This window comes from Herpailurus yagouaroundi, unplaced genomic scaffold (genome assembly GCF_014898765.1).
Source record: "Herpailurus yagouaroundi ecotype Mexico unplaced genomic scaffold, PumYag 197, whole genome shotgun sequence".
Classification (NCBI taxonomy): Eukaryota; Metazoa; Chordata; class Mammalia; order Carnivora; family Felidae; genus Herpailurus; species Herpailurus yagouaroundi.
Genome location: NW_024412428.1, coordinates 7,163,869 through 7,188,729, shown reverse-complemented (window position 1 = coordinate 7,188,729; position 24,861 = coordinate 7,163,869). Strand labels below are relative to the sequence as shown.

At 36.5% G+C, this 24,861-nt stretch overlaps 1 protein-coding gene across 5 annotated transcripts in view; it reads right to left on the bottom strand.

Moving 5' to 3' along the window:
• PAN3 (poly(A) specific ribonuclease subunit PAN3) overlaps nt 1-24,861 on the bottom strand; it is a 135,327-nt gene that overhangs the window by 73,491 nt on the left and 36,975 nt on the right. For 3 of the 5 annotated variants that reach the window (XM_040448109.1, XM_040448110.1, XM_040448111.1), the window contains exons 5-6: nt 22,353-22,514; nt 1,060-1,207 (exon numbers count right to left, since the gene is read on the bottom strand). In XM_040448109.1, the coding sequence (XP_040304043.1) occupies nt 1,060-1,207; nt 22,353-22,514 (310 nt within the window). The remainder of the gene's footprint in view (nt 1-1,059; nt 1,208-22,352; nt 22,515-24,861) is intronic. The other 2 variants (XM_040448112.1, XM_040448113.1) reach the window with 1 other exon arrangement.

Here is a 24,861-nt window from a genome sequence, read left to right as displayed (position 1 = left end):
CAAAACCAATGATCCATCTCACTAACTGGATTAAGCTCTGGAGGCAGAACTAGTTCCAGGCTGATCCAGGTGGACTTTTTGGCTTCCATTAGTATATCCATAATTCATTTTGTTTCTGTTTTTTGAAACATTCAAGGCTAAGTGGTCATTATCCAGCATAGGTTCTAGAAACATAATCTGTGTGAGCAGTTCAAACAGTTTATCAACACAACATAACCCACTTTATCACTTAATATAAATTCAACATAATTCTCCATACCTTGGTTTCCTAATTAAGGTACAGGGATGATGTTATTTATCAAGAAGTTTTTCATATTGTTATATTAAAGTAAATGTTAATGTGATGGAGTGCAAAAGTTGCATTAATTTTTAAAATGAAAGAGGGGACTTCAAAGAAAATGGTTCACAAAGGGTCACTGTGAACTACACCTCAGGACCCCTGGTGTACAAACACATTTGCTCAAATTCTTCTGCCATTATGGGTAAATGTGGAAAAAAAAAGTACGATTTTCTCTACCTTGATGACCCCTAATGCATTTCTTTCCTACTACTGTTTATACTTCACCCAATTTAAAACTACTACAATAGGTTTATAATCAAACACCGGAAAGACAATACATCTAAACTTACATTTAGAATGATACAGAATTATTTTTTAGAAATTTCCTATAAAATTAAGACTTTGAAGCATATATACATATGAATATTCTATTCCTGATGTTTTTACAGAAGCTTTTGAATGAAACAGCATTATTACTGACTTTAAAAAATAGGGAAATACTACGGTCCAAGTAGATCTTTTTTATAAGAAACCATTTTCTCCTTTAAATTTGTGTGCTTTTACACATGCTCATATATAATTTTTGTTCATATTTAAATTTTGCTTTAAAATTTTCAACTACAAATTTGATCTATGGTACCAAAACCGACAACACAAAACCCATAATGTGTCCAAATGTGAACCATTTAAGTATACAATTTCAGTTCTGATGAACTAATAGCAAATGGTGTTTACGGATATGTTCTCTGGAACTCACTGGAAATAGTCACTCAACTTACCTGGTGCTAAGCCAGCAGCAGCAGGACTTCCCAGGGACGGGTGAGAGAAAACTTGAGAGAAGGCAGACATATTTGACTGGGACACGTTACTCAGCCTGGAGGTTGATCCTCCTTTAGGAATAAACTCGCTTGCAGTAGGATTTGGTGTCTATTTAAAAATCAAATATAGTAAGTTAACACACTTTAAGCCCAAAAAAGACATTGAATCTACTAGGCATTATTCCACAGTGCTTTATTTACTGAGTAAAAGATTTTATTGAAAGGACTTATAGCATTTCTAAGTTCCACATTTTGGGGTGGTATAATCACATTTCTTGAAGGAAACGTTTCAATCAAATTTGAGGATTTTAATCACTGCAGTTGCAGAATTTAACCCAGAAAACGTAAAATTTGCCTTGATTGTCCAATACCCATCATACCAAACTATTCTAACACATTTTAGAGAAGTGGGAGGTTGAGACTACCTCAAAACTGAGCAACAAGTTTCAAGTTTAATGTCTTTAAACCACTTCTACCAGGATAAAGGTCAAAAGTGCCTTTATTCCAGAATTAATCATTTTCTTTTTCATAGGTACTTAAGGTATTTCCCCAATAATATAGTGCCATGTATTTAAGTGAGAGTACAGCCAAGAAAGACATTTAAGAACAAGGAAAATATGGGAAGAATCAAGATATAAGAAAAATGTACCAGAGGCTCCAATGCTTTCAATGCCTACAAGTATCACATGTAACTTGTTAGATTTCAAATATTTTACTGTGAGATCACAGGCATATTTTACAGGGAGATCACATGGAAAAAAATTTTTCTTCACAGTTGTACTATGCTGCAACAGTTTAGATATTCAATGGCATGGTACGTTTGGCTTTAACAACTACTGGAACATTCATTATGAGACTGTACATCAAATTCACAAATGGTCTCTATCTTGTCCATGAAGAACAAATGAATATCCAAAGTATTTTTCTGAAATGGTGACCATTTTGAATTCTAAATGCCTAAGCATAATAAAGACTCATTAATGATATCATTTGAATTCAGCTTTCAAAAGGGTCAGCCAAGGAGATAATTTAGTATAATTCACACTTCGGCCCACATTTTATGTGTACATACAAACTAAGTTTAAAACACACTGAATCATGAATTTAATTACTTAGAGAATTTAATTACGCAAAGCATTTAATCACTTAAAAATCTTTTAGAACTGGTCATTAGAATGTAAAAATGCATTCCCACAGAAGGCAGAAAATAAGACGACGGACTAATTCCTGTATACCCCAAGAACAACTTCCCTATTCAGCAGGAACGACACTTCAACCTGATAAATTAGAGTTCAAGTGATTAGATTTGGAAGATTACGGCCAATAGGCTGACCTAAATTTAAACTCTAAGACAAATGAGAGTTTACCAGTTACATACCAGCTAACATTAAAGTGATAAAATGTAGAGAAAATGTTAATCTGGGTTTAATTAAAACATACTAAAGAATGAACCTCTTTTACTGCCACATCTAAGACATGAAATGCTGAAGGAAAAAAAAAAAAGGAAGAAGAAGAGGAAGAGGAAGAGGAAGAGGAGGAGGAGGAGGAGGAGGAATCAGACCTGATCCAAAATATATTTTCCAAAGGGAAAAAAAAAAAAAATTCCTCTTCTATCACTTTTATATATTTATTTTTATTTTTTAAAACTTCCAAAGTCTAAAGTTTTCGAAAATAGTGGCATGTTCTTTAAAAGTATGATCAATTCCTTAATTTCTGGGGTAGAAAAGAAGTCCATGCATTTTACCATGCACTAATCCCTAGTTACAAGGGAACACATGGCTACTAACAGGATCACTTCAGAGCTCTAACAATGTGTTTCAGTTAATCTTAAACCTATTTTAGAAGGTAAGAGTCAAAATAAAAGCAATGTGTATCTTGGTAAAAGAGTCCAGAGTGCCTAAAAGAGATGGAGACATCAGGACTACAAGATTACTCAGAGACAGCAAATTCCGACAAAGAAAATTTCATGTGTATACAAAAACTTTTAGCGGCATACTCCTGAGAAATAGGTATTACTCATTTTCCATGTCAGTTAGACCTTATATTTACTATGAAAGACTACCTGATTTCAAAGCTGAGCTTCTCTAAATTAATTTAAATTCAATTAATTATTTTAAATTAATTTTAAAGCCGACTTTGAAAGGATTTCTTACAAAGGAGAAAAGGATGAAAATAATCATTCCACCGTTCCCAAACAAATCATATATAAAATGCCATTCTAACAAATGAGAGAGTCTCCAAATCTATCATAATAGAAATTATTTAAATTAATGTTAACTATTAAAGTTTACACACTAAACTGCAACCTTCAGAGATTCAACAGTCACAGTGGCAAAAAAAACGTACCTCACAGTGAATTTTAATTAAGAAGTGAAGAGAAAAATCTAAGATCTTCCCTCCTTTCTCTTTCCTGATTTAAGATGGCAAGGCAATTCCCTTGAGTGGATGGGGTGAGAGTTGGTTTTATTCAACTCTGAGTATTTGAGATTAGAGAAAAAGTAAACGGATTTAAATGGCAGAAAAAACAATTACACAGGATTTAGGTGTAACACAAAAAAACCCACTAAATTTAGGAATAAGAGAATAGAGCTATTATTATTAACAGACAATGTACATTCTTATAGCCAGATCAGAGAACTATCAGAAATATTTCAAGTATTAATTAAAAATTATAATAATAATGAGAATACTTTTTATGATACAATTACTTAAAATAACTACCATTAAAGGATAGATTCTTGAAATGGCTTTAATTTGGGGGGGTTAAGGGATAAAGATGGGTTTTATAAAGTGACAGAACAGCACAGGAACTCACTTTGAACATGTTTAAAAAAATAATTTTCTCAACAGTAAGGCAAAACTGGTTAACTAAAACCAGTATCACCTTAAAATGAAATATCTGTTCATCAGAAAATAAACAGTTTCTTTTAGCTTTAGGAGGTGAAGGTTGCATCTAGAGACTCAAGGACTTGGGTTGTAAAAATTTTCTAACTTCAACAACACTGAAGAGAATAAAAAGTTTTATTACTCCTGCTCTAGGATTTACATAATCCTTACGTAACTATCCAAATATGTTCCTGTAGTATCAACTTTGTTTTTTCATATACAGATAATTATATTCATAATTTTATTTCTAATTTTTATTCATATTTTAAACCCTGATTTTCAGCAAACTTTAAACAGCTCTAAATGCACACTTGAAAAAAAATTTTTTTTAGTCAAGTAAGACTCTGGGAGAATTTATCAAGAAAAATGGAGTTTTAGGTTCTCATATACTTAAATTTATACTGCAACTTTCATGCCAAAAACAACAAAGTGCTTTTTATAAATTGACACCATCCCCCAATATTTACCTGTAATCCCTACCTGTATTCTCTAAACAAAAATAGACTAAATCGAGTCCTAACCTTTAGCTTCAAAAGCACTGTTGTAACTATTTTAAAAGATTTTTAATTTTTTTTTTATTTGGGGGGGGGGGAGGGTAGAGAAAGGGAGAGAGCGAATCCCAAGCATACTCCCCACCTCTGTTAGCGCACAGCCCAACACAGGGTTCAAACTCACAAACCCTGAGATCATGACCAGAGCAGAAATCAAGAGGCGTAACTGAGCCACCCAGGCAGCCCTGTTATTATATTTTAAATAAAACAGTAATTAACATTTCAATGTAGACATCCCACCCAACCAAAATGATAGAGTATTTCCTTAACTTACAGGGTTTTTCACAAATGAAGTAATTTTCTGATGAGGTTTCTAACTCAGGTTTTTGTTTTTTGTTTTTTTAAGTTTATTTATTTAGAGAGAGAGAGAGCACATACAGGGGGAGGAGTAGAGAGAGAGGTTACCAAGCAGGCTCCACACTGATAGCATGGAACCCGAGGCAGGGCCCGAACCCACGAACGGTGAAGCCAAAACCAAGAGTTGGACACTTAACCGACTGAGCCACCCAGGCGCCCCAATTGCTAATTCGTGTGCAACACAATTTTATGCTTTTCTACTATTATAGGATTCCATGGAAACTGCTACTCTTAAAGTAAAATTCAGATTTTTAAGACTCTGCTGGACTCCACTATAAACAGAACACTTACTTAAGACCACAATAAAGCAGTCCCATAAATTAAGGGACTAATTTAATAAATAGTGCAAAACAAAATGCAAAGTGCCACCATTAAAATAGGTTTTTAAAATGTGGTAGAAAAACAGGAAGATTATATTAAATGAAAATAGAACACAAACTCTTACGTACTGTTTCATTGCAAATATGTCAAAAAGGTCTGTAAGAAAGTTACCCTAAGGTGGTATGATGTATGATAAGAAACCACTACTGTTCCTGAATATTGGTCGGATTTTTAAAAATTACATAATAAACCCATAAAAACCCATAAAATACCTTCCACGATACATTCCTTATAATGAACGCAATTTGCTTTACTTCTCTAATGGCTTAAGTTTTTATCAGTAATCTTTCTACTTTCTGAACGAAACATGACCTACTTTTTCTTAACAGTTGTATTTAGATATAACTGACATATAAACACAGTGCACATTTTCTTAAGTTTATTTATTTTGAGAGACAAGCACGCACAAGTGGGGCAGGGCAGAGAGAGAGACAGAGACAGAGACAGAAACAGAGGAGAGAATCCCAGGCAGGCTATGCACTGTTAACAAGCGATGTGAGATCACAACCTGAGCCAAAATCAAGAGTCAGGACACTTAACCGACCGACTGAGCCACCCAGGTGCCCCTAAAACTGCACATATTTAAAATATAACCTCTTTGCAACTCTGGTCATAGGCAGAAACCAGGAAACAATTACCCAAATCAAGATAATGAATATATCCATGATGCCCAAAGGTTGCCACAAACTTCGTTTGAATTCCTCCCTCCCATTCCTCTCTACTCCCCTACTTTGGTCACGAGGCAACCACAGATCAGCTTTCTGTCACTATGGATTAATCTACCTTTTCTAGAATTTAATATGAATCTTACATACATATACATGCAGGTTTTTTTGCGAGCTTCTTTCACTTGGCAACATTAAGATTCATCCATGTGATTGACTCCACCAATATTTCATTCCTTTTTTACTGCTAATATTTCATAATATCCATACACCATAATTTGTTTATCCTTTCATCCAATGGACAAAGGTGGTTTCCAGTTTGGGGCTATTAAAAACAAAGCCGCAAAGAGAACGCTCAGGTGCAAGTCGTTGTGTAGACCTATTTCATTACTCTTGGGAAAGTGCCCATTAGTGAATGGCTTGGACACACAGTATGTGTATATATAACCTTTTTAGAAAATTGGTATGGGGGCACCTGGGTGGCGCAGTCGGTTAAGCGTCCGACTTCAGCCAGGTCACGATCTCGCGGTCCGTGAGTTCGAGCCCCGCGTCGGGCTCTGGGCTGATGGCTCAGAGCCTGGAGCCTGTTTCCGATTCTGTGTCTCCCTCTCTCTCTGCCCCTCGCCCGTTCATGCTCTGTCTCTCTCTGTCCCCAAAATAAATAAATGTTGAAAAAAAAAAAAAAAAGAAAAGAAAATTGGTATGCTATTGGGCACCTGGGTGGCTCAGTTCGTTAAGCAACCGACTTCAGCTCAGGTCATGATCTTGCGGTCTGTGGGTTCGAGCCCCGCATCAGTGCTGACAGCACAGGGACTGGAGCCTGCTTCAGATTCTGACTCCCTCTCTTTGCCCTTCGCTTGCTCGCTCTCTGTCTCTCTCTCTCAAAAATAAACAAACATTAAAAAAAATTTTAATTGGTAAGCTGTTTTACAAAGTAGTGCTACTATCTTAATATATCCACCAGCACTTTGTGGAAAGATCAAGTTGCTCTACATACTCGGGAACATGAGCTTTGGTCAGATTTTTATATTTTAGACATTTTAATAGGTGTATCTCATTGTGGTTTTAATTTGCATTCCCCAATGACTTACTTAATGGCCATTCTGTATCTTCTACTGTAAAATGTCTGTTCACACTTTTTGACCATTTTTATTGATTTTTTGTTTTCTGTTGTGGAATTTGACAGTTCTGGATAGAAAGCCTTGGTCTACATGTTATACAAATATTTTCTCCAGGTCTATGATCTGTCTTTTCATTCTCTTAACAGCAGCTTTCAAAGAACTGTGGTTCTTAAATGTTGACGAAGTCGTTACACCTAAGAAATACCTGCCTAACCCACCAAAGTTACAAATATTCTGTTTTCTTCTGTTTTAGGATTTCATGTTTTACATTTAGGTCTAAGATTCACTGAGTCAATTTCTATGAAGCGTGAGGTAGGAGTCTAATATTTTTGCACACACTCAATTATTCTAGCGCTGTTTGCTAAAGAGACTCTTCTTCCTCCGCCCAATAGCCTTTGCTACTTTGTTGAAAATCAACTATTTATTAGCAAGTTAATTTCTGGACTTGATTGTGCTCCACTGATGCCCATCTATCTTCATGTCAAAAGCACATCATCTTGATGACTACAGCTTTACAGTAATTCTTGAAGTCGGATAGTGTACATCTTGCATCTTTTTGCCTTTTTTTTTTTTCTTTTTTAGTTTGGATTGGTTCTTTGAATGTTTACATGAGTATCAGGCTAAACTTATCAATTACTATTACATAGCCTGCCGAGGGGCGCCTGGGTGGCTCAGTCGAGCATCCGACTTAGGCTCAGGTCACAGTCTCACAGTTTGTGAGTCTGAGCCCCGCATCAGGCTCTGTGCTACCAGCTTGAAACCTGGATCTTGCTTGGGATTCTGTGTCTTCCTCTCTCTCTGCCCCTCCCCCACTCAGGCTCTGTCTCTGTCTCTCAAAAAAATGAATAAACGTTAAAAAAAAATTAAATACCCTGCTGAATTCTAATTGACAGTATACTGAATCTGTAGATCAATTTGGTAAGAATCAACATCTTCCATCTTAACAATAATGAGTCTTCATGTTATATGTCTCCTTTTATTTAGGTCTTAATTCCTCTCAGGAAAGTTTCAGAGTTTTTAACGTACAGTTCCTCAGACTTTCTGTCAGATCAAACCACATTTTGTATTTCTGGCACTATCATAAATTACATAATTTTGAAACTTTCACTTTATATTATTTGTTGCTAGTGCATATGTACCAGTTTCCTGCGGCTACCGTAACAAATTACCACCAACTCGATGGCTTAAAACCCCAGAAATGTATTTTCTCCCACTTTTTGGAAGCCAGAAGTTTAAAAGCAAGTTGCTGGTGCTCCCCTCCAGACGCACTGGAGCAGAATCCATCCCATGCTTCTCTCCTAGCTTCTGGCAACTGCTGGCACTCTTTGGCATTCCTTGGCTTTACCACATCGCCTGTTTCTGCCCCGGTCCTCACATCCCCTTCTCCGGTGTGCAATCTTCCTCTGCCTCGTCTTAACCAGGATGGACCTGCCGTTGTTCAGGGCCCACTTAAATAATTCAAGACGGTATCACCGAATCCTTAACTTAATTATACCTGTAAAAGACTCTTCTTCTAAATCAAGTAGAATTCACAAATTCCAGGCAGGGATTAGGACATGAACTTACCTTTTAGGGAGACCAATTTGGGCTGAATTGGTTCTTCTTTCTCTAGTTTCTTAGAATAGAAGCTGAAGTCATTGACCTAGGAACTTTTCTTGTCTACTCTAGGCATTTAATGCTAAAAATCTACCTCATTAGTGTGTTAGCAGCATCCCACAACTTTTAACATGGCTTCATTGTCATTCACTTCAAAATGAAAGTTACAAAGCAGTTGTGCTATTACAAAGTTGTACTGAACTTTCTACTTCCCCTATTTCTTCTTTGCTCCATGAATAATTTAGAGGTGTGCTGTTCAGTTTCCAAATACTTAAAGATTCTCCAAAAATCTTTGTTACTGATTTCCATTTTAATGCCATTGTGGTCAGAGAACACATTTGTATGAACTGAATCCTTTTAAACTTATTGAGACTCGTTCCGTGACCCAGAATTGGTCTTAGTCAATGTTCTACGTGCACTTAAGAAGAGTATGTATTTGGCTGTTTGTGGGCAGAGTGTTCCATAAACGTCAAACTGACAGAGCTATTCAAATCTCCCATATCCTTACTGATTTTGTCTTTCTTCTAATACTCAGAGCACTGAAATCGCTATCACTGTTTGTCTACTTCTCCTTTCAACTCTATTAGTCTTGGTCTCATATTTTAACCCTCTTTTATTAGGTACATAAACATTTAAGAGTGGTACATCCATGCTCTTAATGAACTGTCCCTTTATCTAACAACTCTCTTTGTTCCTGATAATATTCTCGGCTCTGAAATCTACTTTGTCTGATAGGAGTATAGCTATCCCAGCTATATTATATGTACCCCATACACCACTATACTATATATACAGCTGACTCTTGAACAACATAGGTTTGAACTGTGCAGGTCCACTTACACATAGATTTTTTTGATACAGGACCTGTAAAATGTGTTTTCTCTTATGATTTTATTATTTTCTTTCCTCAAGCTTACTTTACTGTAAGAATATAGTATATCATACATATACCATACAAATGTTTATGTTATCGGTATGGCTTCCAGTCAACACTAAGCTACTAGTCATTACACTTTGGGGGAGTCAAAAGTTACACATGGATTTTCAAATGCATGGGGGGTTCTTACCCCAACCCCCATGTAGTTCAAGGGCCAACTGTATTACTATACTCTATATAGTACGTATACACTGATGTGTAGTCATACATTACTATTACTATAATTACTGTTGTAATTATAATTGTACTACCTGTTATAGTGTACAATATACATGGATATAATACTAGTAATAAACACGCACATTAGTCTTTTCTGACTAGTGCATGGTAGAATTTTAAACATATGTTTGTCTTTAAGTCTAAAGTAGGTTTTTTGTCAGCTTCAAATAGTCGGATCTTGTTTTTTTAAATCCAACCTGAAAATCTCTGCCTTCTTCTTGGGACATTTAGGCTATTTACATTTAATGTGATTATTAAACCTATCTACCATCTTGCTACCCTTTTTTTAATTTGCTCTATTTGTTCTTTGTTCCCCTTTTCTTTTTTCTGCCTTCTTTTGGGATTAACCGACTTTTGAGTTTTCATTTTATTGCTTCTCTGCACTTATTAGCTGTAACTCTCTGTTCTTATAGTGGTTGCCTTAGGTTTTATAATACAGGTGTTTAACTTATCACCAACTATCTTAGTCTGCTAGAGTCATAACAAAATACCATACAGGAGTGGCTTAAACAATAGAAATTTAAGTTCTCACAGCTCTAGATGGTGACAGCCTAGGACCAAGATGCCCTATTAACTTGGTTGTCAAGTTTTGTTGCGCTGTCTGTATCGTTTCTTTCCCAAACAGATAAATTATGCCACACCTATCCTTTTGATACTGTAGATATTTCTGAAGCATCAAATCATGACATCTATTCTACATTCTAAATATTTCTCAAATTCAACTATTTCCACCCGTGTCACCATCAGTGCCCTCCTCTACACCACCGTCATCTCTTCTCAGGTTTACTGCAACATCATCCCTACTGACCAACTAAACTCCAGTCTTGCTCACCTCTAATCTATCTTTTACTTTTCAGCCAGGATAAAAGAGAATAAAAGAGAAAAGCAGAGAAAAAGAAAAGGAAGAAGAGGAGGAAAAAGAGGAAGGGAAAGCAGGAAGAAAGGAAGAGAAGGGAAGTTTTGCTTAATGTGTTTACTGATGAAATCCATTTAGAGTGAACAGGTCAAGTCTCCACTGTTCTTGACATAATTAAGTCAATTAAAAAAACAAACAAACAGGAGATAAAAAGTTGATGTTAATCTTAGCCTTATCTACTTTTTCTAAAACCTACTCCAATCTCCCATCTTCACTATTATTGTTCCCTATTTGGATTTAACAAAAGAGCCTAGTTGGGACTAATTCCAAAGATTTATGCCCAAGGGGTGTGGTTTCCCTGGCAAAGGTGAATTACTTGGAATGGTAAAAGAAGGGACGCTGATAATGAGGGAGAAAGGCAGGAATTAGCAAGTATTTTGCCTTGATAAATTGTATGTAAAAAGGCATAAAAAGATGAGACCCACAGGCACAAAGAAAAGCCCTATTCAGAGCTATTTTTACCAGTCTTCAGTGTTCATAAGTCATACAGGATAAAGAGGAACGGGGGGAGGTGGAAAGGAGAAGTCAAATAGCTAACTAGAGCCTCCAAGTTCACATTTCTGTAAGACTTTTTTTTTAATTTAATGGGTTGTTATTTCCCCTTATTTCAAGCACATCCAAATATGGTCAATTTATATTTACATTTATATTTATTATCAAAATATACTTAATTTCAGCTGACCTGCTCAAGACCAGCAAGGTTTCATCCTATAAGTTAACAATTAACATCTAAAATATTACTACTATTGTGAAATTAGTCTAGTATCTCAATTTCAAATTTTTCTGAGGCAAACTGGTAAACATCCCAATAGAGGAAATATGATTTTCTAAATAAATCAGAATCAAATTGGTGAAAACTGTGGAAGAAAGTTGATTACTAATGCTTCCAAGAGATGTACTCCAGTGTTGTTTTAAACAGAAGTTCTCAAAAAAAAATTTTTTTAATAAATAGATAAATAAACAGAAGTTCTCCTATTTATAATTTGACTATCTTTAGAGTGAAGTAACATCAGTACATCAGAACCTACCAAATGAAAATCAATTAGTAATAAGGTTTGTACTAAGATAGAGTTTAATAAAACATTTCAGAAGCTCAACAAAAGTAATTATATACATCTTGAAACAATGGGAATGTAAATTTTCAAAGATACTCATTAGTTTATCCTTTACAAAGGGCATCATAAACAGGTAATACCCTAAACACTATTCTTTTTTTTTTATTTAAAAAAAATTTTTTTAATGTTTATTTATTTTTGAGAGAGAGACAGAGAGAGAGCGAGCAAGCCAGTGGGGAAGGGGCAGAGAGAGAAAGAGAGGGAGACAAAGAATCTGAAGCAGGCTTCAGGCTCCAAGCTGTCAGCACAGAGCCCGACGCAGGCTCGAACTCACGAGCCATAAAATCATAACCAGAGCCGAAGCGGGACGCTCAACCGACTGAGCCACCCAGGCGCCCCAACCTAAACACTATCCTTGAGAATAGTTTGACAATATGTATCAAAATGAAAAATAAGCATGCCTTAGTACTCTGAAACCTAGGAACTAAAGCTAAGGAGAAAATCAAGTATGGGCACATAATTTTTGTACACATAAGTTTTGCATGTAATTTTTCAATTTATGATTGTTTTTAAAAAGGAAGTAACTAAAATATCTATCGGTAGCCATTCAGTTATGTGGGATTTGGTACCTACAATAGCATGTCGCCATAAAAATCATGTGAATTGATTTATTTTTATTTGCCACGGAAACAGGCCCACAGAGTAAAAATAAAATACAAATCAGGCTACAAATCAGCAATTATACTAAGTAACTATTTCTGTAAAATGGTGTGCTTCTGTCTCAGAGGAAGGGGAATGAAGGAAGACGTGTACGTGTGCATGTGCACAGGCATACAGGAAGACGTGTATATGTGCGTGTGCACAGGCATACAAAGGATGGTAAACATGTTCACTAAAATGTTAAGGGAGCTCTTATCTCCGGATGGTGAGGAAACCGGAGACATTTTGGCTTCCTTCTTTGTACTTCTCTATGGTATCTGATTTTTTTTCCCATAAGTTTATATGTTTTACAAAAAAGTTACAGAAAAGTTTAAGATTTATTCATCATAAAGCCACTTACACAGTTCCCTTTGCTTAGAGTTATCATCGCCACCGAACGGCACGACGATACACAAGCATTCACACGGTATGCGATATTTCAATTGATACCAACAGAATCAATGTGCACAAAAAAAGCAAAATCGGTGTACGGTGGATAGAAGAGATTTTCAAACAAAAACAGATGAACCGCTCCTCTTCCACTTGAAACCTATTTGTTGTATGTCAAAGTCCCCCAGTAGTAGTAATCATTAATGGTCACAGAGGCGTTATTACCTAGCTCATTCTCAGTAGTACTCTCATTTATGTGTCAATCATCTCAAGAAACCTTAAAAACAAAAAAATCACTCTCCCTAAAAAGAGAAAAAGACCTATTCAGGTCAGTTAATGAGTAGTCCAGGAAAACAAGACCATCACAGCATTCCATAGAGTCAAGAATTACTATATAGCTATAACTGTTTTCTATATCTATGTACAGCTTCTATCCATACATATATAATACTAAAACTTATTTGCCACATTATATAGTAAGAGAAATTTACTTAGAGGCATTTTCTCTAACCAAGAACTCTGCCATACTCAATCATCAGATTCAACATTTATTAAGATTTTTCAAACATTTTTCTATAATGATATTTTTTGTCATGAAACCCTACCAAAAAAACTTAAGACAATGCACAAAGCATTAAATTTCAGGACTAACATCAGGTCAAATACTATGAATCACCAATCACTAATCCAGGTTCATCCATTCAATTATTTCAACAGCTAATACATAGAAGATACAGTGTTAGGCAATGTGCTAGGCACTGTGGAGAAGAAAAACATAGAAAACACAGGCACTATGCTCTAGAAGCTCACAGACTGGCATTTCACAGGTACAGAATGTACACTGAACCCAACTCCATAATCCCAGACGTTCAGAACATCCACATATCAATATTAAGTAGAAGCATCTACAGTGTGCCTTTAGGACAGGTTATACATCCCTTAATTAGAACGATGTAAGTGCTAGGGAAAAGTGAACAAATGCTTCATGCTGACTAATTAGGTCAAAAGATGATATGCTTGAAATGAATCCTAAAAGACAAGTTTGCAGAGTCAAGACAGAGAAAAAGACACAGCAATCAAAGCAATGTTCAAAGACAATGTTCTAAGGCAGAGGCAGAAAGAGCATGGTATTCAATAGTTGAGTAGGTCTACAGCAGTAATCAGGAGAGAAAGCAATAGGTATAGCTTGGATACATTCCTGAAAGATCTGGATTTTATTCTAATGACAAAAACAGATGACAAAGATAAGAAACAAGATCAAATAATCAGTTAGGCAGTGGTTTGAAAGTTAAGACCAGAAGCAGGAAAGCAGATAATGTTAATCTATAATAGTAAGTGTCCAGGTAAGAAATGAAGGTGGACCTAAATTATAACTCAGTGATGTTAAAAGTGAAGACAATTTCAGGCAATTTCCTGAATTAGTGGCAAGTCAGTTGGGCATCTGACTCCTGATTTTGGCTCAGGTCATGATCTCACGGTTCATGGGATTGAGCCCCACGTTGAGCTCCATACCAAGAGCACCTGTTTGGGATTCATATTCATTCATTCATTCATTCGTTCATTCTCTCTCTCTCTCTCTCTCTCTCTCTCAAAACAAATAAACTTAAAAAAAAAAAGTGTCTAGACAATTTCAAAGTAGCCCAATCAACGAACCCTTGTTGGCCAAATGATATGACAGATAAGGAAGATGGAAGAGGCAAGAAAACTCGTAAGTTAGACAACTGGGTGACATCAATAACCAAGACAGCACAGAGTTGTGAATGAGTGTGTCCAGATGTGTGTGAACAGGTTTAAAGGAAAAGATGTGATATTCATTTTAGACATAACGAATTTCCATAGTCTTATGCCGTATAAATGAAGATGTTCTGAAGAAGCTAGTACTTACAGTGAGTGTAGAGGACAGAGAGGATAAAAAAATATATACCTGGAAGTCAACTATGAGTAGGGAGTAGCTGAAGTCATGAAGATGTGCTGAGATCCCCAAGGGGCGCTGTGTGAGGTAAATGAGAAGAGAGTCAAGGACAAGAGCTTAGGAGACTTCCTGAGGCCAGTACCACAGACAAGAGGTCCTCAAGAGACACTATGAAAGAACAGTCGAAGAGCTAAGAGAACAAAAGTTTCAAAGAAAGAGGAATGGTCAACAATGTCAAATGGAGCAGAGAGAGATCAAGCAAGAACTGATACTTCTGGTAACCTTATCAAAAAGAGTTTCAACAGAGTCATGAAAGTGAACAGCAAAACACTGGGGATTGAAGGATGAATTACCAGTTAAAAAAAAAAAAAGTAGCAACAATAAGCAGGAAGCATTTCTCAAATTGTTTTGCAGTTTCTCAAACAAGTTGACCCTAGAACATTTCCTCACGTAGCATTCCTTACCCTTGGGGTCCCAGAGCAAAAGAAACTTAAACATGGCATGTTCACAAACTATCAGGAAGAAATCACTGTCGAGGGAGAGACTGACTACAACTGAAAAGGGATAAATAATAGAATACATTGTTAGAGGCAATAAAGATAGGCTCTGAAGCATATAATAGAAGAACACCTGTTTGTCTGACACAGGAAGAAAAACAGGAAGGGTATGAATGCAAATGCCGTATACAGGTCAAAAGCTGCCACATGAGACAATTCATTCTCTCTCTTTCCCTCCTCTGAACAACCCAAGTCACTTAGTCAAAAGGAACAGAGAAGGGGTGAGTAGGTGTGAGCAGAGTGTTAACGGTTTGGAATAGCAGCTGTAAGATAAGAGAAAAGAAGATCTGAGATCAGAAAGCAGTATGTACATACTAATGCCATTTGAGCTGCACCACAGTTCTAGAACTCTTCAAAGTACTGAGGAGCCCTGAGCAGAGACAGGTTTAAGCCTCAACCTCATAAAATTCCAACCCATTCCATCTAAAGCCCAAACGATTCCATCTCCTAGGGCCTAAAGTCTGGAAATCACCGGAAATAACACTAAAACTCAGCAAGAAACTAAAGACTGAAGTATATCCAGTGAGGTTCCAAAACCTCTCTGGGATCTTAAAAGCACCAGTAACAAGCAACAAGAATTCACAGGAGGATTTGTGGGCCAAAAGATTTTAATGTGAGCATTCTTCTACTTAAATACTTCTTACAAGAAATGCCATTTAATCAGACCACAAGGGGGGCAAATGCCATCAAAAGTGATGTTGACAAGTATGAATCTCCCTAATACACCCAACAGTCCAGCCGTTCTCATCCATTTATATCACTTCGGGGGTAAGCTAAAACAACAGTAACACTAATAATTTGTGATCCATATTGAGACAAAATGAATATGACTTTATTTAACATGTCATTACTTTTAAGTAAATCTTAACCAGTAACACCTTGAGGACTTTACAAAATCATGCACTTCCCCTTCTTTTACTCAAGTTGACCCCTAATTCTTTTGTTTTTAATGTTTGCTTATTTTTGAATGAGAGCGAGCACAAGCAGGGGAGGGGCAAAGAGAAAGGGGGGCAGAGGATCAGAAGTGAGCTCCACGCTGACAGCAGCGAACCCGATGTGGGGTTCAAACTCACGAACCACGAGATCATGACCCAAGCAGAAGCCAGATGCTCAATGGACTGAGCCACCCAGGAGCCCCGACACCTCATTCTTATGGGAAACATGGGAGCACACTGTTATCCCTTCCAAAAAAAAAAAAAGCATTTTTAAACTAATTTTTAAAAATATTCAAGAGTATTAGTTAAAATGTGAGCCTCTAAAAGACAATTAATGTCACTGCCTCATTACACACACACACACACACACGCACAGAGCCACACACATCTGAATATAACTGACAGCACCCTAAATAAATATAAACAAAGTTTAGAAGCGATAAGGTGCAACTGTAGATATGGAAATTTATTTAATATTCACCATGGGCTTGGAAATTTGAATCCTCATAATTCTGTAAGGTAGGTGACAGAATATTTCAATCCTAAACAACAGTATCTGAACTAGAGAATCACTGTTCTAAGAAAAAAAATTGAAATTCACATACACCTTTTGTCAGACAGAGAAATGGGTAATCATCGCAGGCAAAGGCTAAGAAAAGATAAAAGAGAATTCACACTCAGGTGAAATAAAGTACTCCTGGTGTGGAATCTCCAGTAACCTTCCATCCGCCATCTGCTTGGTGTCCGGGCGAAGATGGTGAGCAAAGTACAACATGGAGAAGCCCTGTAACTTCACAACAGTGTCAAGAAGTAATTAAGACTACTGCCAGGCTCAGGAGATAGAAAAGTATCAAGAATACTTGGACAATGTTAAACTTTTGCGTTTCAAAAAAACAGAAGATCCTCGGGGCGCCCGGGTGGCTCCGTCGGTTGAGCGTCCGACTTTGGCTCAGGTCATGATCTCGTGGTCCGTGAGTCCGAGCCCCGCGTCGGGCTCTGTGCGGACAGCTCAGAGCCTGGAGCCAGCTTCGGATTCTGTGCCTCCCTCTCTCTCTGCCCCAACCCACTCGTATTCTGTCTCTGTCTCTCTCAAAAATAAATAAACATTAAAAAAAAAATTACAAAAATAAAATAAAATAAAATAAAATAAAATAAAATAAATAGAAGATCCTCTAACATTTCAACAGAAATCACCATCCTCTGTTCTAAATCAGTTGTGATCGTTAAAGTAAAACATGGTGGCCATATAGCCCAGAAAACCCATGATCAATTTTTTTAAAGATATAAAAGTATTAGAATACCACAAAACTGCATACATTGCCTAATAAAAGGAAATTAAACAGTAACATTTTGAGACAAGATACATTAATGGTACAAAAATAGTAGCAAATACATGCTCAGACTCAAAATATTTACAGTCCAGTGAGAAAAGGCAAACAGATAGAGAAGCTTAATATAAAACAGAATGAGATAAGTCTTAACACCAAGTATCATAGAAACAGTAAAAAAAAAAAAAAAAATTTTCTTTGAGGTGTTTAAGCAAGCATTCACAGAGAAGGTAGCATTTGAGTTAACTCTTGAAGGGAAAAGGAGGAAAGATTTTTTTGTTTGTTTTTCAGATTCGGTTAATAATAGCACAAAATATAAAGATACAGAGAAGTGACAACATATTTCATGTTATATGAGGTATGAAAGATTCAAAATGATTAGAATTTAGGAAGTGTGGATGGTTAAAGAGAGATAGCCCTAGATAAGCAGAACAGATCCTGAAGGGATTTGAGAAAAATTATTCAGAAGATACACTTAGGGTTTATATAAACTATGTCAGTAGTGTTAAAAAAGGAAAGAAGAAGATACTGTAGAATTTTAAAGAATACAGACTACAGGCAGACAACATAGTAGAAAAATCTCAGATTTACAATTTAATAGACTTGAGCTAGGAACCCTAGCTCTATCACTTATTAACAACAAAATTTTGGGGGGTGCCTGGCTGGCTCAGTTGGCAGAGTGTGTGACTCTTGGTCTCTGGGTTGTGAGTTTGAGCCTCATGTTGGGTGTAGAGATTACTTAAAAAAAAAAAAATAATAAAACCTTTAAAAAAAAAAAGTAAGGTTTTTCTAAATTGCAACTTCCATTATTTGTCAATTGGGGATGATATGTCATTACTGTAGAACAGCCTTAATATGATGGCAAATACATTGCCCAATGTATTATGTGTCAATTAATGGGTAGCCAAACTTCAGCAGTTCCCTTCTTATACCAAATGGCAGAATGTGAGAGATGACCAGGAACAAGTCAACACATGTTGCCTCAGTGACTGGGAAGATGAGGAAGTCATTTACTAAAGAAAAACCACATATTGAGGAGGGCATCTTTTGGGATGAACACTGGGTGTTGTATGGAAACCAATTTGACAATAAATTTCATATACTGAAACAAAATAAAAATAAAAAATAAAAAAAAGAAGAACCACAAAAGGATCCGCAGATGTGGAGAAGAGAAAAATGCACCGAGTTTTAGACATGCCAAATTTGCAGTGATAATGGGATACGTATCTACATGCAAAGATAGAAAGCACAAAAAATCTGGGTCTTGAACTCAGTAGACGGTTCTAATAGAAATAAAATTTTAAGAATTTTAAGCGTACAAGGGAAAGCAAAAAACAAGCGAGCCAAGAAAAGGAGCTCACAAGGAACCACAGGTGAAACAAGAGTCAAGACTGCAAAGAGGAAAGAGTTTCAAAAACAGAGAGGTGGCCAGCAGTTCTAAGTGCTGGATCAAATGCTGTATTTGGTAATTAAGAAGATCTCTGACATTCTACGAAAGCAATTTCAGTGAAACTTGTAAAATGCCAAGTTGCAGATACTGAAGGAATAAATGGGTGGTAAAGACATCAGAGAAAAGAACAGAAGCTATTCTAAAGGTCCTCAAGGGGAAACTCCACAAACATAGTACAGAGACCTGATGTACGTCAAAAGAGCCACATGTAAAATAAATTTAGCCTCCATCAAGCTACAAAAAAAACCTAAGGAAAATAGTATCGTTGATTCTCTGACGAGCATGTTTTGTATTTATACATTTTTTTTTTGTATGAATGTATTAGAATGAAAGCATGAATCACTGTTTTATAAAAGTCGTGGGTTTGGTAAACAGGCTCTCTCATATCATGAGATTCTTGGTGAAAAAGAAATAAAAAGATTGCTAAGTGCTAAAAGATGGGGGATCATAGAGCTCTTGAAAGAAATCCAACACTGAAGAGAATAAATGCAATTATGAATGATTCAGGTGGAAACCTTCAGACTTCAGAGAAAGTTTCTGTTGCTGTTTTTGATTCAAGGTTTTTGTTGGTTACCTTTTGTTTTCAGAAATTGAAAAACTTCTAGAGGTGTTAGGTTAAGACCAAGAAATCAATGTAAAGATGTTTCCAGATCCAGACAGAAAAGTAACTAAGTGTCACTAAGAATCGGATGGAAAGGTGAGGAAGAAGGACTAACTTTACAAATACTGCAGTTATGCAGAGGCTACAGCCCATGTCCAGTATGCACAGTCTATGGATGCACTCTCACCTAAAACAAAGGTCCTCCTCAGAAGTCCAGTTAACTAGCTAGGTCATTAAATCAATCACAGCTCTAATACATTAGAGGGTATATCAGAGAGAGGGAAAGAGATTTTTAAAGTCTACAAACATGGGTGAAAATGCTCGCTTCTCTACTGGCTACTATTTAACCTTAATGTTACTTAGCTTCTCTGAAGATGTTTCTTCATTTAACAATAACATTGGCGTCCTAAACTGTGAGGAACACCAAAAGGGATGATTTATGTAAAGAGCTCACCACAGTGTCTGGCACAAGGTAACCATTTAAGAAACAACAGCTGTAACTACTAAAATGAAATATAAATTAATATTTCTCTGACCGTAGGATTGAGAAGACCTAAGATTTAAAGGAAAGGAAACAGGAAAGATTAACGTATCTGGCTACGCATTTTTTGAGTAAATTTTTTTATGTGAACAAATAGAAAATGTTAAAAAGCATCATATAAAACTAAAACAAAAATGGTAAAAGAATGGATTTACATGAATTAGTTTTCTTCACACAACAAAAAGATAACCCCCCCGCCAAAAAAAAAGAAAAGAAAAGAGGCTGACCTGCTCCTTGCCCTGCATAAACACCACCAGGTGCCCAATGTAGGAACCCACAGATACAGTAATGGACACTAAGTGGGTATTTTTTAGTACTTCAACGTGTCACTGATACTGGGAGGAGGTACCGTCCTTCCGATGTTAGACCAAGCTAATAAGGCATTCCTCATGTCCTTAAAGGAAAAGAACTATCTGCAGCATAAAATAACAGTAGTATTTGAAATGTGAGATTCAGAGAACACCAATCTTTTGCACATTGAAAGGTTTGTCTACTATAACCCGTTTTAACCAAACAGAAAGCATAATTCTAGCATACGCTCTTACAGCAACCTAACGGTGTTTCGAGCTGTGCTCGAAAGAGGTACCTCGAGACCGTCACTGGGATAAGACGGGCATATTCTGGAGAGGCCGAGTGGCTCTGCCCGTGCACGACCAGTATCACGCCCCACAGCCCGCACGCCAACTCCACCTCCACTCGTCTCTGTTCCTGTCTAGTTAGGGTGCAATTTATTTTCAGACTTTCTTTTTAAAACTGAAAAATAGGGGCGCCTGGGTGGCGCAGTCAGTTAAGCGTCCGACTTCAGCCGGGTCACGATCTCGCGGTCGGTGAGTTCGAGCCCCGCGTCGGGCTCTGGGCTGATGGCTCAGAGCCTGGAGCCTGTTTCCGATTCTGTGTCTCCCTCTCTCTCTCTGCCCCTCCCCCGTTCATGCTCTGTCTCTCTCTGTCCCAAAAATAAATAAACGTTGAAAAAAAAAATTTTAAACTGAAAAATAATTCTAACCGTCAACATCGAATCTCTCTCCTACCAATCTCAAAGATAAAAATTCAACGAACTGTACTGCTATTCATTATTGCCAGATTCAAAACTCTCCAAGGAAATTTTGAGGATATTATCCTGGGGACCCTCCCCACCCCCCAAAACTTTTCCTTACCTTTAGGAAATACTATGAAAACTTCACTTGGGGCAAATGCTATGTTTCGCAATATTTTTGTAGTAACTTGTTTATTTCTATGCCCAAGGGAATATAGATATCGCTGTGGTATTAATACCGAACAGACCAAAGTATCGTGGAACCCCTTCATAACACAAAGTGGTGACAGAAATAAAACCGAGTTGTTAACTTTGTTGTATGTTTTCTGCATGTGGTGTATGTATGTGGGCTTACAGCCTCTGGGCTAGCAACGCATTAAAAATACCCATGTATTCTGAAAGTTTGGGGAGAAGGATATTCGACTTCCACCTAGACTGCATGCAGGTCTGATTAACAGGTCTGTATTATACCATTACCAGTGTCATTAAAGGAGAATATAATCATTATTATCCAAATTACAATTGAATATAATTCAAACCTTTCCCCTGGTACTTCAGAATCTTACTGAAAAGCTAACCTTTGTGATAAAATCCATTTTCATTATTCAGCAATGATAGACTGAAATGTGCCTGCCACAACTCTATGACAACATACTGTCGAAGCTGGTTTTAGAACCAACACGTAACAAGTCATTTACATACAAGTTTTATTTAGTAGTAAAAAATGTACAGAAACACAACATATGAAGCTTCCTGTTATTGAGACTGCAAATAAATGAGACTTCTATGATAAATTTTATAACGACTTTTGAATACAGTACCCTGAATAACTGTGTATGAAATATAATTTGAACTCATAACTTAACAAAATCCAAAAGGGAAAAACTAAATTTGATAAAAGAATAGGAAAATAACTACAAGCAGAGAAAGCTCAAAAGCCACCACAGAAAATCAATGAATTGGTTAACGGGCCACTAAACTTACTTCGATTTAAAAAAAAAAAAAAAAAAAATCACCTAAGGATATCAACTAAGCCATCCAACCTTCACACCCACCACCCACACAGACACAGAAAGCAGCCAAGATATTCACTTTCAAAAAATGTCTAATAAAATTATTTTTACCTGTAAATTGTTTTCTGTGACTCTGTTCCACCAAACCATATTGATGGGTACTCCTGATTTACACCTGTCAGCAAGGCAGCCAATAGGGTTCTTTGCTTTTCGTGCCTTTGATCCCATCGGAACTAGCCTCTCCTCCAGCATCCCCAGGCGATACTTCCTTGGCTAGGAAAAAGAAGGAAAGAAACCAGGCCACTCCTAACATCCCCCACACTAATCTAAACTAACATAACTAACATATAGAGGATAGCAGGAATGGTGGAATAGGAAACAAGCAAAATTTCTAAGATACTCCCTCTAACGTCCCTATCACCACCCACCATTTCCCACCCCCACCCCCAATACACACCTCCAAAATAACCCACAGTCCTAACAGGCTGAACAACAATATGATATAAAGCAACAACTGTTGTAGAGATATACATTATAATCCCATTTTACCCAACCTTAATGAATAGAAATTACCAGCAAAGTTAAATGCTCTACACAATTTTTTCCACTGGCACTTACCTATTCTCACTGCAATATGAAGAAATGCTTCAAGGGCACAAAATACAGGTAAAAATATTCTCCAGACTCTTATCTTTTTCTGCTCCCCATTTTGCTACCTTATTTCCTACTGAGGAATTGCCCCCACTTCAAAGCAGCAGCTAATTCCTAAGAAATAGATTTGTTTTGAATTGATTTTTTTAATTTTTAAAATTCTATGCAGGTTAAAGTACAAGTCATTATGTCTGAAGTGGGCATTCAACTTAAGGTACTCAATGAAATCATCTCAAAAATTTTTTAAAAAACACACACATTTCTTGGGACTTATAAATACCAGTAATGTGAACAGACTGATAACTGAATAGCTTGTCCAATAAAAGCATAAATTCATTGGCAAACATTGTCATAAAGTTAGCAAACAATCTTAATAGTAGTTGGCGGGGCTTTTTTATACGTGAAAGTTAATGGTAGTTGTCACCATCTTACCTCTAAATTTGCACTAAATTACATCTCAAGGGAATTTGTGTGTGTGTGTGTGTGTGTGTGTGTGTGTGTATTTTTTTTTTTTTTTGTATACATATTTTTCCCTTTAAGGAATGCTGGTATATTCTTAGGGAAGGTGACTAATTTAAGCCTGAAAGAAGAAAATCTATGTTTACTCACTGTTCTGTCGTAAGTCTGCTGAAGCAAATAGTTACAATTAACTTTCTTCAGAAAAAGTGTCATGGCCAAATACATAACATATAATTTTGGCTAGTAGAGACAACCAATTTGAAGAAAACACTTGATTTCTAAATTTCAAAGTAACCTTGCAAATAACGCCTATGGGAATTATTCTATGCAAATTAGATTATAACTACAGAGATGGGCCTTTGCCAGTGGTCTTTGATTTAAGGGGAAAAAAAGTAAACTTGCATAAGAAAGACAACTAAACTACCTACCAACCCAATAATTATAGCAGTGGATAAGTGTTTCATGAGGCTAACACATTTCCACCTCTATGCAATCTCACACCAATTCAATTACCCTTCGTGTCTACAGCACAAGCAACTTCTGTGGATGAAAATAAAAATGTACTCATCAGAATATTATAAACGAAAGAATTTTAAAGGAACATATTTCTAGTAACACAGCTCACAACTGTAAGGCTTTGATACGCAGCAAAAATACTGTCACCTTAATTAAGCTTTCACTAACTTAAAACTTCTATTTTAGAAAATGTCTGGCCTAAAGATTATCCTAATTATCAAAAAAGTTCAACACATCAAAGAATATTTACTTAAACAGAATCACAACCTATCAGATAGGATTTACACAAGGCACCTAAATTCCGGGCACATATTTCAAATTCAGACTTGCTTTTGAGCTGGTTATTACAATTGGTGCAATTTATTTCCTTATACCGGTGCACTAAGCAACATAGAAAAAAAGTATTTAAATAAATCCAAAGTAGCATTCTCCCTTCCCAACAGGTCTCCTTCTGTTTCTTATTTTTCCGAAGAGGAATCCATCACTTCTCTCCCCACCCCAACCCTCAAAAACCTGTAATTACCCTAACACCCTTCCCTCTTGAATAGAAGATATCCCCAAAAATGTGCCATTACAGATTTAAGTTTCTCCAATAAGTAGCAAGAGATTAAAACTTAACCTGAAAGTAAAACCTTCTACGTGATACTGAATGAAAAGACTTACGGTATCAGTACCATTTAAATTATCATGAGAAGCAAAAGAAGACAAAATGACATCTGAAAAGGGATGGCAGCCATAGAAAGCACGAGGGTGAGGAGAAAAGACCACATGTAGAAGTCTCACTGCACAGGACATAAATTATAGTAAAATCTCATCTGTAAGCTAATTCCCAAATTATCTTGACTATCATATATCCCTTGAAGAACACACATTTCCAACTAAACATCTAAGAGATCTTTTTGTATCAGGACCTGTTCTAAATACTTGGAATACAATGATGAATAAAACACAAACCTTTCCCTCAAAGAGGATATAATGTGGTAGGTAACAAAGT